Source organism: Spinacia oleracea, chromosome 1, assembly GCF_020520425.1.
Source record: "Spinacia oleracea cultivar Varoflay chromosome 1, BTI_SOV_V1, whole genome shotgun sequence".
Taxonomy (NCBI): domain Eukaryota; kingdom Viridiplantae; phylum Streptophyta; class Magnoliopsida; order Caryophyllales; family Amaranthaceae; genus Spinacia; species Spinacia oleracea.
This window is the reverse complement of record NC_079487.1, coordinates 23,956,257-23,967,233: the sequence shown is the minus strand read 5'-3', so window position 1 is coordinate 23,967,233 and position 10,977 is coordinate 23,956,257. Positions and strand designations below refer to the sequence as shown.

The window sequence follows — 10,977 nt, the reverse complement described above, 5'->3', positions numbered from 1 at the left end:
TGGGGTAAGGTGGAGGGATCCTATGAAGAGGGTGGCCATATTGATCCGACTGGCATGGAGACCCAGACCTTCCCAGACATCGTCATTCAGAATGCTGACCCTCGCCTTCTGCCTGACAGGGAGATTCCCGAGTCTGCTTACTGGAGTGATGCAGACTACTCAGCTTGACGGTCTTGGCAGTCATCACCAGGCTCCTCCTGTGGTTCTTCCAACAGTTTTTTCCGGCCTCATACTTGTTAATGTCTGTTGGTAGCTTTTGAATATCATTTAGCGGATGTAACTTATAAACAATTTCCTTTTTTGGTACCTTTTAGCTGTTTGTGGCACTTTGTCTTTTGCCGTGTGTTAACTGTTTCAAGAACGTTATTGTCGTCTTGGCTGCGCCGTCTGAGGCGTATGTTTGTGCCTTTTAGCAGCTACTCACTCCGCATTTAGTTATTTTTGGGTGGTGGCTGTCGTCCCTGTATTTGTTTAAAATCTATGTGATGCACTTGATGGATTATCCGTTTGTTTTTATTCAATTTGTCACGTAATGGCGTCGTTTTGCCTTTGATTTTATTATATATTGCATCTTGCCTCTTGTCGATTGGGCCAATGTGTTCAACCCTTGCATATGCTTATGTCGTATTTTGCCTCGTTGCTGACTAAGCCAATGTGCTCACCCTTAGATTTTAATTTTTACCGTATCTTACATTATTGCTGACTGAGCCAATGTGCTCAACCTTTGATTTCGTTTTGTCGTATCTTGCAACATTGCTGACTGAGCCAATGTGCTCAACCTTTGATTTCGTTTTGTCGTATCTTGCAACATTGCTGACTGAGCCAATGTGCTCAACCTTTGATTTCGTTTTGTCGTATCTTGCAACATTGCTGACTAAGCCAATGTGCTCAACCTTTTATTTCGTTTTGTCGTATCTTGCAACATTGCTGACTGAGCCAATGTGCTCAACCTTTGATTTCGTTTTGTCGTATCTTGCAACATTGCTGACTGAGCCAATGTGCTCAACCTTTTATTTCGTTTTGTCGTATCTTGCAACATTGCTGACTGAGCCAATGTGCTCAACCTTTGATTTCGTTTTGTCGTATCTTGCAACATTGCTGACTGAGCCAATGTGCTCAACCTTTTATTTCGTTTTGTCGTATCTTGCAACATTGCTGACTGAGCCAATGTGCTCAACCTTTGATTTCGTTTTGTCGTATCTTGCAACATTGCTGACTGAGCCAATGTGCTCAACCTTTGATTTCGTTTTGTCGTATCTTGCAACATTGCTGACTAAGCCAATGTGCTCAACCTTTTATTTCGTTTTGTTTATGCCGTATAGTTTTCCTGGAATATAGTTCTAGCTCATATATTAGATTTCAAAATATGGCACCGTCGGCCCTACTACATCATGTTTTCATACAACTTCACACATGGAATTTTCTTAAAGTATCTGCGTTCCATGAGTTCTTCAGCGGTGTTCCATTCATCTCCATTAGTCTGTATGATCCAGCTACCACTTCTTCCCATATCTGGTAGGGCCCTTCCCAATTTGCAGTCAGTTTTCCTTGTTTTTGAGCTTTGCCGGTTGCTGCCGTCCGGCGGAGTACAAGGTCGCCTACCTCCAGCTTCCTATGTTTTACTCGCTTGTTGTAGGCCCTGCTCATTCTGTTTTTGTATGCGGCCGACCTAATTTCCGCCTGCAGTCTGACCTCTGGTAGGAAATCAAGCTGGTGTCTGAGTAAGCTGTCGTTTCCCTGTTCTTCATAATGCTGGATGCGAAAGGTGGGTAGTGCTACTTCAGCCGGTATGACTGCTTCTGATCCGAAACACAGTTTGAAAGGACTCTCTCCTGTTGCTTCTTTAACCGTCGTTCTGTTACCCCATAGAACCTCTGGGACTGTGTCTGCCCACTTGCCCTTGAACTCATCCAACTTTTTCTTAAGGGCTACGAGTATTTGTTTGTTTGCGGCCTCGGCTTGCCCGTTGCTCTGCGGGTGGCAGACTGAGGCATATGCGAATTTGATCCGGTAGTCTGCCAAGAATGCTCGTATAGGTTCGCAGTCGAACTGGCATCCGTGGTCGAATACTATTGCTGTCGGTATTCCAAATCTTGTTATGATGTTTTTCCAGATGAACTTCCGTACCTGGTTGGCTGTTATTTTTGCTACCGGCTCGGCCTCAATCCATTTTGTGAAGTAATCGACGGCAACAATCAAGAACTTCCTGCCTCCTGAGGCTGTTGTGAAGGGTCCCACGATATCCATTCCCCACTAGGCGAATGGGATTGGATTCAAAATGGGCATCAAGTCGTTTGCTGGCATACGTATTACTGGGGCAAATAGCTGGCATTTTTCGCATTTCTTGACGTAGCTCTGTGCGTCCTCCAGCATGGTTGGCCAGTAGTAACCTTGTCTTTGGCAGATCAAAGCAAGTGTTTTTCCTCCTACATGGTTTCCGCATATTCCTTCATGCATTTCTTCGATTAACCTTGCGGATTCGTATGCCGTCAAACACCGCAGCAGGGGGAGGCTGAAGGCTCTTTTATAGATTTGCCCCTGATATATGACGTACCAGCAGATGTCTTTTTTGATTTTCTTTGCCTCCCTGATATCGGCCGGGAGAACTCCAGTCGTCTTGTACGCCCAGATATCATCGTACCACTCTTTGTTTGCCGTGATGACCATTATTTCCTTTCCTTTTTCCTCCGTACTCCTTCTGTGCATGATTTCTATCATTACTGATCGACTGAGCTCGATTGTTTTCGAACTGGCCAGTTTCGCTAGGCTGTCTGCGGCAGTGTTCAACGCTCTGGGGACCAATTCGATGTCAAAAGCTTCTAATTTCGCTGTCAGCGTCTTCAGTTTTTCTTGATACCGCCGCATTGACGGCTCTTTTGTTTCATACTCTCCCGAAAACTGATTTGCCACCAACTGAGAATCCGTTGTCATTACTACCCTCTTGGCATCTGCCAACAAGCATAGCTGTACCCCTGCAATGGCTGCTTCATATTCTGCTTCGTTGTTCGAAGCTGCGAAAGTGAATCTGATTGCGTATTCGAACTTATCTCCTGTCGGAGAGATCATGACAACGCCGGCTCCCGCTCCCGACTGAGCGGCTGAACCGTCTACTGATACTTTCCAGGATTCTGCTTTGGTTTCCTCTTCTTGATAGGATGCTTCAACTACGAAGTCAGCCAAAGCTTGTGCTTTTATTGCATTGCGCGGGTGAAACTCAAGATCGTACTCCGACAGCTCTATTGCCCATCGCAACAGCCTGCCGGCTGTATCCATTTTTTGCAAAGCCTTCTCTAGTGGAAAGTTCGTCAGAATTTGTATGGTATGTGCGTCAAAATATGGTCTGAGCTTTCTGGCGGCTATCAGGACTGCATAGGCCACTTTCTCTATCAGCGAGTATCTTGCTTCTGCCGGATTCAAAATGTGGCTGACAAAGTATATCGGCTGCTGGACTTTGTCTTTTTCACTGATTAGTACGGCAGCAACGGTTTGGGCTGAAGCGGACACATATAATTGTAGCTTGTCGCCCTCTTCCGTCCTGGCTATCGTCGGTAAAGCACGAAGATGTTCTTTTACCTTCTCGAAGGCCCTTTCCTCGGTTTCCCCCCACCGGAATTTTCCGTTCTGCTTAAGAGTGTTAAAAAATGGAATCGACCTGTCGGCTGATTTGCTAACAAATCTTGTCAGAGCCGCCATTCTTCCTGTCAGCCTTTGTACATCTTTGATGCTTTTTGGTTGAGGCAGACTGAGTATCGCTTCTACCTTATCTGGGTTTGCGTCTATGCCTCTCTCGCTGACAAGGAAACCCAAGAATTTCCCCGATTTCACTCCGAACACACATTTCTTGGGGTTTAGTTTCATTTGGTAACGGCGCAGAGTTTCAAACGTTTCCCTGAGGTCATCTAAATGATCGGTCTCCAATTTGCTTTTCACTATGGAGTCGTCGACGTATACTTCAATGTTGCGGCCTTTTTGGTTTGCGAACACTCTGTCGACCAGTTTTTGGTACGTTGCCCCAGCGTTCTTTAACCCAAACGGCATAGCCTTGTAACAGAATACTCCCCCCTCAGTGATGAATGCTGTCTTTTTCCTGTCGGCCTTTGCGAGGCTGACTTGGTGGTACCCGGAGAATGCGTCAAGGAAGCTGAGCAGCGCGTGGCCAGATGTGGAGTCGACTAGCCTATCGATTCTTGGCAGTGGGTAGCAGTCTTTTGGGCATGCTCTATTAAGGTTTGTGAAATCTACGCACATTCTCCACGAGCCGTTTGACTTCTTAACCATTACGACGTTGGCCAACCACTCCGGGTAGTCGCATGGTTCAATAAATCCTGCTGCCAACAACTTTTCTACCTCTTCCTGTATTGCTTGATTTTTTTCTGTTGAGAAGTTTCTTTTCTTTTGCTTTACCGGCCTGACTGCTCTGTCGACATTCAGTCGGTGCTCGATTACCTCCGAGCTTATACCGGGCATTTCGTCTGCGGAAAATGCGAACACATCCGCATGTTCTCTCAACAGACCGATCATGTTTACCCGCAACTGGGGGTCAATGTCGGTTCCTAATTTTACTGTTCTGCCAGTTTCTCCTTCTACCAGCTCGACTTCTTCTGACCTTCCTCCGGCCTCTACCCTAGGTAGAGAAGTCCCCTTTTCGATGCTTTCGATTGTGGGTGACTCCATTTTCTGCCTTTTCTCCTTCTTGGGCAAAAGAGATGACTCGCCCCCCAATCTTGGGGCTTGACCCTTTGCCGGTCTTTTCGCTGCTGCCTCTCTCGCTATATTCCTGGATGGGGTCAGTCGGCCTGGTGTTTTTAATGCCGTCAAGTAGCATGCTCTTGCTGAATCTTGACTGCCTCGGATTCTTTCAGCCTTCTCAAAGTTAGACATGTATATCATAGTTAGATGGTATGTTGATACCACTGCTTGTGCATCGTGGATGAATGGCCGGCCCACTATTACGTTGTATGCAGCAGGCACTTTGATTACTAAGAAGTCTACCATTAGGTCCCTTGCGGCTCTACCTTCTCCAATCTGCACTGGTAGCCTGATGCTACCTTCCGGGAAGACTGTGGCTCCGGAGAATCCTATCACAGGATAGTTGACTCGTGTGAGTTCTTTCTCGTCTATTTTCAGCTGAACGAAGGCTTCCCAAAAGATAATGTTCGCTGAACTCCCTCCATCCACCAGTATTCGTTTCACTGGGAAGTTTGCTATTTCGAGGCCCAAAACCAGTGGATCGTCGTGAGGGTATATAATTCCGCGACAGTCGTCTGGGGTGAATAAAATATTTGGCATGACTTGGGTTGCCGGCCATTTTATGGTGCTGTGGTAGTTTAGCAGGTGGCGGTGTTCGCCCAGACTTCTGCCGGATCCACTGATTGTTCCCCCATGGCACGGTCCTCCGGATATGACCCATACTGTCGGCCCCTTCTGGCCACTGTTTCTAACCTCCCCATTCCGACTGGTTTCTGGTGCTTTCTGCTCTATTCGGAGCGGTGTTTGGGTGGATGGTAATCTGTTGTTTGTGTTATTGCTTTGCCAATTGCTATTCTGTTGGTTGTTGTTGTTCTGTCGGGCTTTATATTGTGTCAGATAGCCTCTCCTGATCATATCCTCGATGTTATCCTTCAAATCTCTGCAGTTTTCCGTATAGTGTCCACAGTCATCATGGAATGCACAGTACTTCGACTGTGGTCGGGGTTTGTCGCTCATTGGTGGAGGCCTCTTCCAGTTTTCGTTCTTGTTGACATTGTAAATTGCGGCTCTTGGGGCGTTCAATGGAGTGTATTCGTGGAATGTGGGGTATATGCTGGTTGATTGTTTCTGGTAATCCCTCCCTCTTGGGTCTTTCCTCTGTTCATCCTTTCTGAACCCCCTGTTCTGATTCTGCTGCGCCGGCTGAACCGGCCTTGGTGCGGCATTTCTGGTCTGTGCCGACTGATAGTGATTTGGGATTGTCATCAGCTCGTCGCTTTTGATGTATTCGTGGGCCTTTATCAGTGCGCTTCCCAAATCGGTGAAGGATTTTCTTCCCAAGTATTTTTTGAACTCGCAGTGGTTCATTCCTCTCATCAGGGCCACCACAGCTATCTCTTGCTGCAAGTTTGGTATGCTGGTGGACTCGTTGTTGAATCTGGTGAGGTAATCTCTTAAGGATTCTCCGCTTCTCTGGGTGACTGCCATCAGCTCTCCCGACGTTTTCTTTCTCTGCTGCCGGCTGATGAACCGTAGCATGAACTCTGTTTCTAACTGTCGGTAATTATATACCGACCCCTTTGGTAGTCCCTTATACCAGCCGGATGCCACTCCCAGCAGCGTTGAGGGAAATATCTTGCACCACATGGCGTCGGAATCTGTATACAACATCATATGTTGCTCAAATGTGTTGCAGTGGACCTCCGGATCTGTGGATCCGTCGTACTTGCAGAGTGGGAACTTCAATTTCTCCATTGGTTCCTCCAGAATGTCCGCGCACAGGGGGGAGTTTGCAGGTTGGATGGTGTAACGGCGCGACGCGTATCTCTGGGGTGCTTCTCTTGTCTCTTCGATGACCATGGGTTCCGGCCGACTGCGCAGAGCAATCGCCTGGTTTGTATTTGGGTGTTGTTCTTGTTGCACTAGGATCTGTTCTCCGAATAGGTTTCTTATCGGCAATCTCTTCCGTTTTTCGCCGACTGGTGTTTCTGCAGTCTGGTGTATGACTGTCCTGGGTACAGGTTCTGTGTTTGCCTTTCTTGCTGGCTTCAAGGCCGACAACGCGGCCATCACCGCTCTTGCTGTAGCCAACTGTTCCTCCGAGAACTGACCGGCGAGTTCAGACGGCATTTGCGTATCGTCCTGGGCTGGGCTTTTGGGCTCTCCTTCTGAGTCGTCGTCCTCGACTGAGTATCCCAGAACATGCAAGGGTGTTGCTGCAGTCGTAGTTTTGCTGACGACCGACTGGCTCCCTAGCTGGGGGGTGGGTTGGTCATTGACGGGTGTTATTATTGGTTCTGCCGAGAATAGCGTGGGTTTCAATGGGGTTGTTGTTTTTGTCGTCTGCGTACTCTGTGGGGTTGCTTTCGAGGCCTGCTTTTTGCTTCTCTTATACGAATCTGACTGCGTACTCTCCATTTTCAAGGGTGATGATTCTGATTGATTTCTTTTTTTTTTTTTTTTGTTTTGCCTGGCTGTGGGTTCTGCTTACAAGTGGGGGTCCCCTCCTTCTAGCGCCAATTGTTCCGGCTGCGGATTCGGAACAGGAAAAGGATGACTGACTCCCGACTGAGGCTGCTGACTGGATCCTGCACAGTGAAGCCGTTAACTAGCCTCGGGGGTGATCCGAGAATTACCCCTCCGATGCTTAAGTCAGATTATGCTGATAGCTCTGTAATAAATGCTCATAAGAATGATTGGATTGGAATTGCGTACCTTTGGCATTGATGGGGGTCCGTATATATAGACGGGTTATTTGTACGGAGGACCCGGGTTATTACCCGTTGGTTCCGGATCCTCCCTTTCGGCTCTGATAGGCAGATGATGTCAGAGAATTGCCGACTGGGTTTGTAAACCCTGGATGCCGACTGTACCTTTGGTGCTTCTTGTGAGTATATGTCTATGTTACAGCTGTTATGGGTTGTCCTACCGGCATACCGGTAGGGCTACCCGTACACTTCTGCCTATTATGTTTTGGTTATAACAGGTGTGTGCTTATTAGTTTGGTTGTGGTTGTGGTTGTGGTTGTGGTTGATTTGTGTTAAAACCATATATGATGATTTGTAGTGTTCCTTCGGTTGCTAGGATATAGGTTTGTAGCGTTCGTTCATTTTCTAGGATATGGGTTTGTAGCGTACCCTCGGGCTGCTAGGATGTAGGTTTGTTGCTTCCCTACAAGCTGCTAGGATGTTGGCTGGTTCTGACAAACAGTAGACTAAACATATTTTTATTCTACTTTGAATTTATTACGATTTGTTGTTAATTTGTACTGGTTTCAATTTATTATGATTTCTGCTTTTATAATACATATATATAATGTAGAATACACTACAAAATATATTCCTTTCCCTATTACTTACCAAACATTAAGTAAGGAATCATACATAAGTGATTCATTTCCTATGATATATGGAGTACCAAACAACCAATAATGAAAATAGTTACTAATACTCTTTCCCCTTCTTATATGTTTCCATTCCACTCTTTTTCTAACATTCATATCAAACACCCCCTAAAATTTATTAGAAGTAAACATTGCCAAAGATTCGAATACTGAGTACTATCATTTATGTAAACGATGTATGTGTGTAACTTTGTTATTGAGTATTCATCAAGGTGATGTTTGGTTGACATGAAAAACCATGAAAAGTGGAAGATGGTAGGATTGTTTGGTTGAAAAAAACATACAAGAGATGTAGCACACTTCCTAAAAAATAGAGTAAGTAGACTACCTAGGTTCCCCTATGTAAGGGTGTGTTCTTTTCAATTTATAAGACTTGAAATTTTCTGAATTTATTTGAACTGAACTTATAGGAACTCATAAGACCTTATTTAACTTATAAAACCTTATAAGACATTATTTAAGTTATAGGACATTATAATATCTTATACGAAGTAAGACCTTATTAAAACTTCATTGAACATTACAGGACCTTATTAAACCTTAGTAGACCTTATTAGATCAACCTTATTTAATTTTTTTACGAAGTATTATTTCTAAGATTCTAGCCATTGGAATATATATATATATATATATATATATATATATATATATATATATATATATATATATATATATATATATATATAAACGTAAATTAATAATGTGAATTATTATTTATTTCTTATATTAGTAATTATGTCATTTTTTTAAGTTATTATTAGTAATATAAATTATTACTTTGTGTGAGGGGGTCGAAAAATAGGACGAGCGTACTCTTCTGAAGAAAATGGCTCGAATGACTTTCCCCTCGGGTTGTGGCAATCATATTAAATAAAATGGGGACTAACTGTGGGCGTTAGCCTCTTTTTTACTAGTCTTTAGGAGTCGTCATTCAGTTTTACAAATACAATGAAGAAAACTGACAAAACTCGGTTATCGTGATATGCCCAAAAGGCGAGCATATTTGATCACAACTGGCGTAGGTTCCCTTGTGATCCTAATATGGAGAACGCTCAACGTACATCCAGCGGATTAGAGATTGAGAGTTCGGGGGAAGTTTACTAATACGGGGAGTGCCCAGCATTAGCCCACGCAGTGGTCCTTACTAGTTCAATGTGACGACAAAAGGGACATGCGTTAGACTACATTACTAATCTGAGTTGGTTTTAATGCACAGATAATTAAGTAAACAACGTCAAAAGAGTGATTTAGATTGATTTAAGGTGCTTACACTACTACAAAAACACCTTTTCGTGTCGCCTCTAAATTGCCTTTAGTGTCGCCTATGGTGCGACTCTGAAGCTAGGGACTCTAAAACATTTTGGTGTTTTGGGGTCGCCCCTTTGAGGCGACACGAATATTATTATACGTGTCGCATGTTATGGAAGGGCGACACTGAAGATATATTTTTCAAAAAACTTAATTTTATTAATTAATCTTTCCGAGTCGCCTATTATAATAAGAGGCGACACGAAAGGTACTTTTTAATTATTTTAAAAGAATTAATTAACCTTTAATGTCGCCTCTAATCTCTATAGGCGACACGGAAAATAATTTCCGGAATTATTTTTTTAATTTTTTAATTATACGAGTCGCCTCTAATGTTTATAGGCGACACAAAAACATATTTTTCGGAAATTTTTATTAAATTGTTAATAATCGAGTCGCCTAATATACTAAGAGGCGACACTTAGGATGTTTTGCACAATTATTTTTATTAAGCTAATTACCTTTAGAGTCGCCTCTTAATGTTACAGGCGACACGAAAAGTATTTTCCGAATTATTTTTTAAATTTTTTTATCCATTTTTACTCGCCTATTATACCAAAAGGCGACACTGAAAGTGTAGACACCTATTTTTGTCCCCATTCCCGAAAGGGAAGGTTCGATGATGAGAACATAAATCTCCACTGGGCAACGCATCTCCTATAAAATAACGAATCTCAAATCACCCTTTCATTTCAGCTGAAGCTTCCATTTATAGAAACCTGCTAAAAATAGTAGCTGCCGTAAAAGGTAATTGCTAAAAGTAGTAAGAATAAAAAGATAGAAACCTGTCAGAATTAGGTGTTGCACTCCAACATAAATCCTAAAAGAGATAGAAATTGTAAAAGGAATTCTATTCCTATCGCGATTCGATAAAAGAGTTAACGTATTAATTAAACTCATAACGAACCTAGAGTTCGTAAAGGGCCCAGGCGCATTCCGTCGTAAATTAATACGCACCAAATAACTCGGATTAAGTCTCTTAATGGACTCCGTACTCTAGAGTCCAATCTGACAAAGAATTCTGCCCAGATCCTATTTTCAACGCCCAGCCCTGGGCGCCGAAATCTTTGACGCCCTGTGCTGGGCGCCGAAAATACCTGGGACGGATTCTTTTCCTAATCCGTTTAGTATTCATATTCCTGAAAATCTATCTTTCTACGCCACTTTTTCCTATAAATAGACCCCTAAAGCCGATGTGAAAAAGACACACACACAATTCATAATCTAAGTATTGACTCCAACCCTAAGCCTAAGCCTCACGCTGCGAAATTGATCCCGCGTTCTGTCGCAATCGACCCAAAAGTCGAACAGAACGTATCCTGTCCCTTGTAGCTGATGAATTAAGCCTAAATACTGGAACACTGCTCAGAAACCCGAGATTCGTTAAATAAAAGGAGAAATAGCAAAGCCAAGTGGTTAGTTTTCTGAGAACCGTGACGCACCTCTCAAGGGTGCGTTGTAATGTGTCCCTTCGTATGATTTAATCGCTTTCATCACCCTTTTATAAAATTGTTAAACTATTAATTTGATTGATCTATAACGCCTAATAAAGATAATACCTTGGACAATTTAACTAT

At 43.6% G+C, this 10,977-nt stretch overlaps 1 protein-coding gene across 1 annotated transcript; it reads right to left on the bottom strand.

Moving 5' to 3' along the window:
- Nucleotides 1–2,253: 2,253 nt before the first annotated feature.
- On the bottom strand, nt 2,254–6,819 carry LOC130463301 (uncharacterized). Its single transcript, XM_056832396.1, has one exon. It carries the CDS (start codon nt 6,817–6,819, stop codon nt 2,254–2,256), a length of 4,566 nt encoding a protein of 1,521 aa, XP_056688374.1.
- Between the last annotated feature and the right edge of the window lie 4,158 nt (nt 6,820–10,977).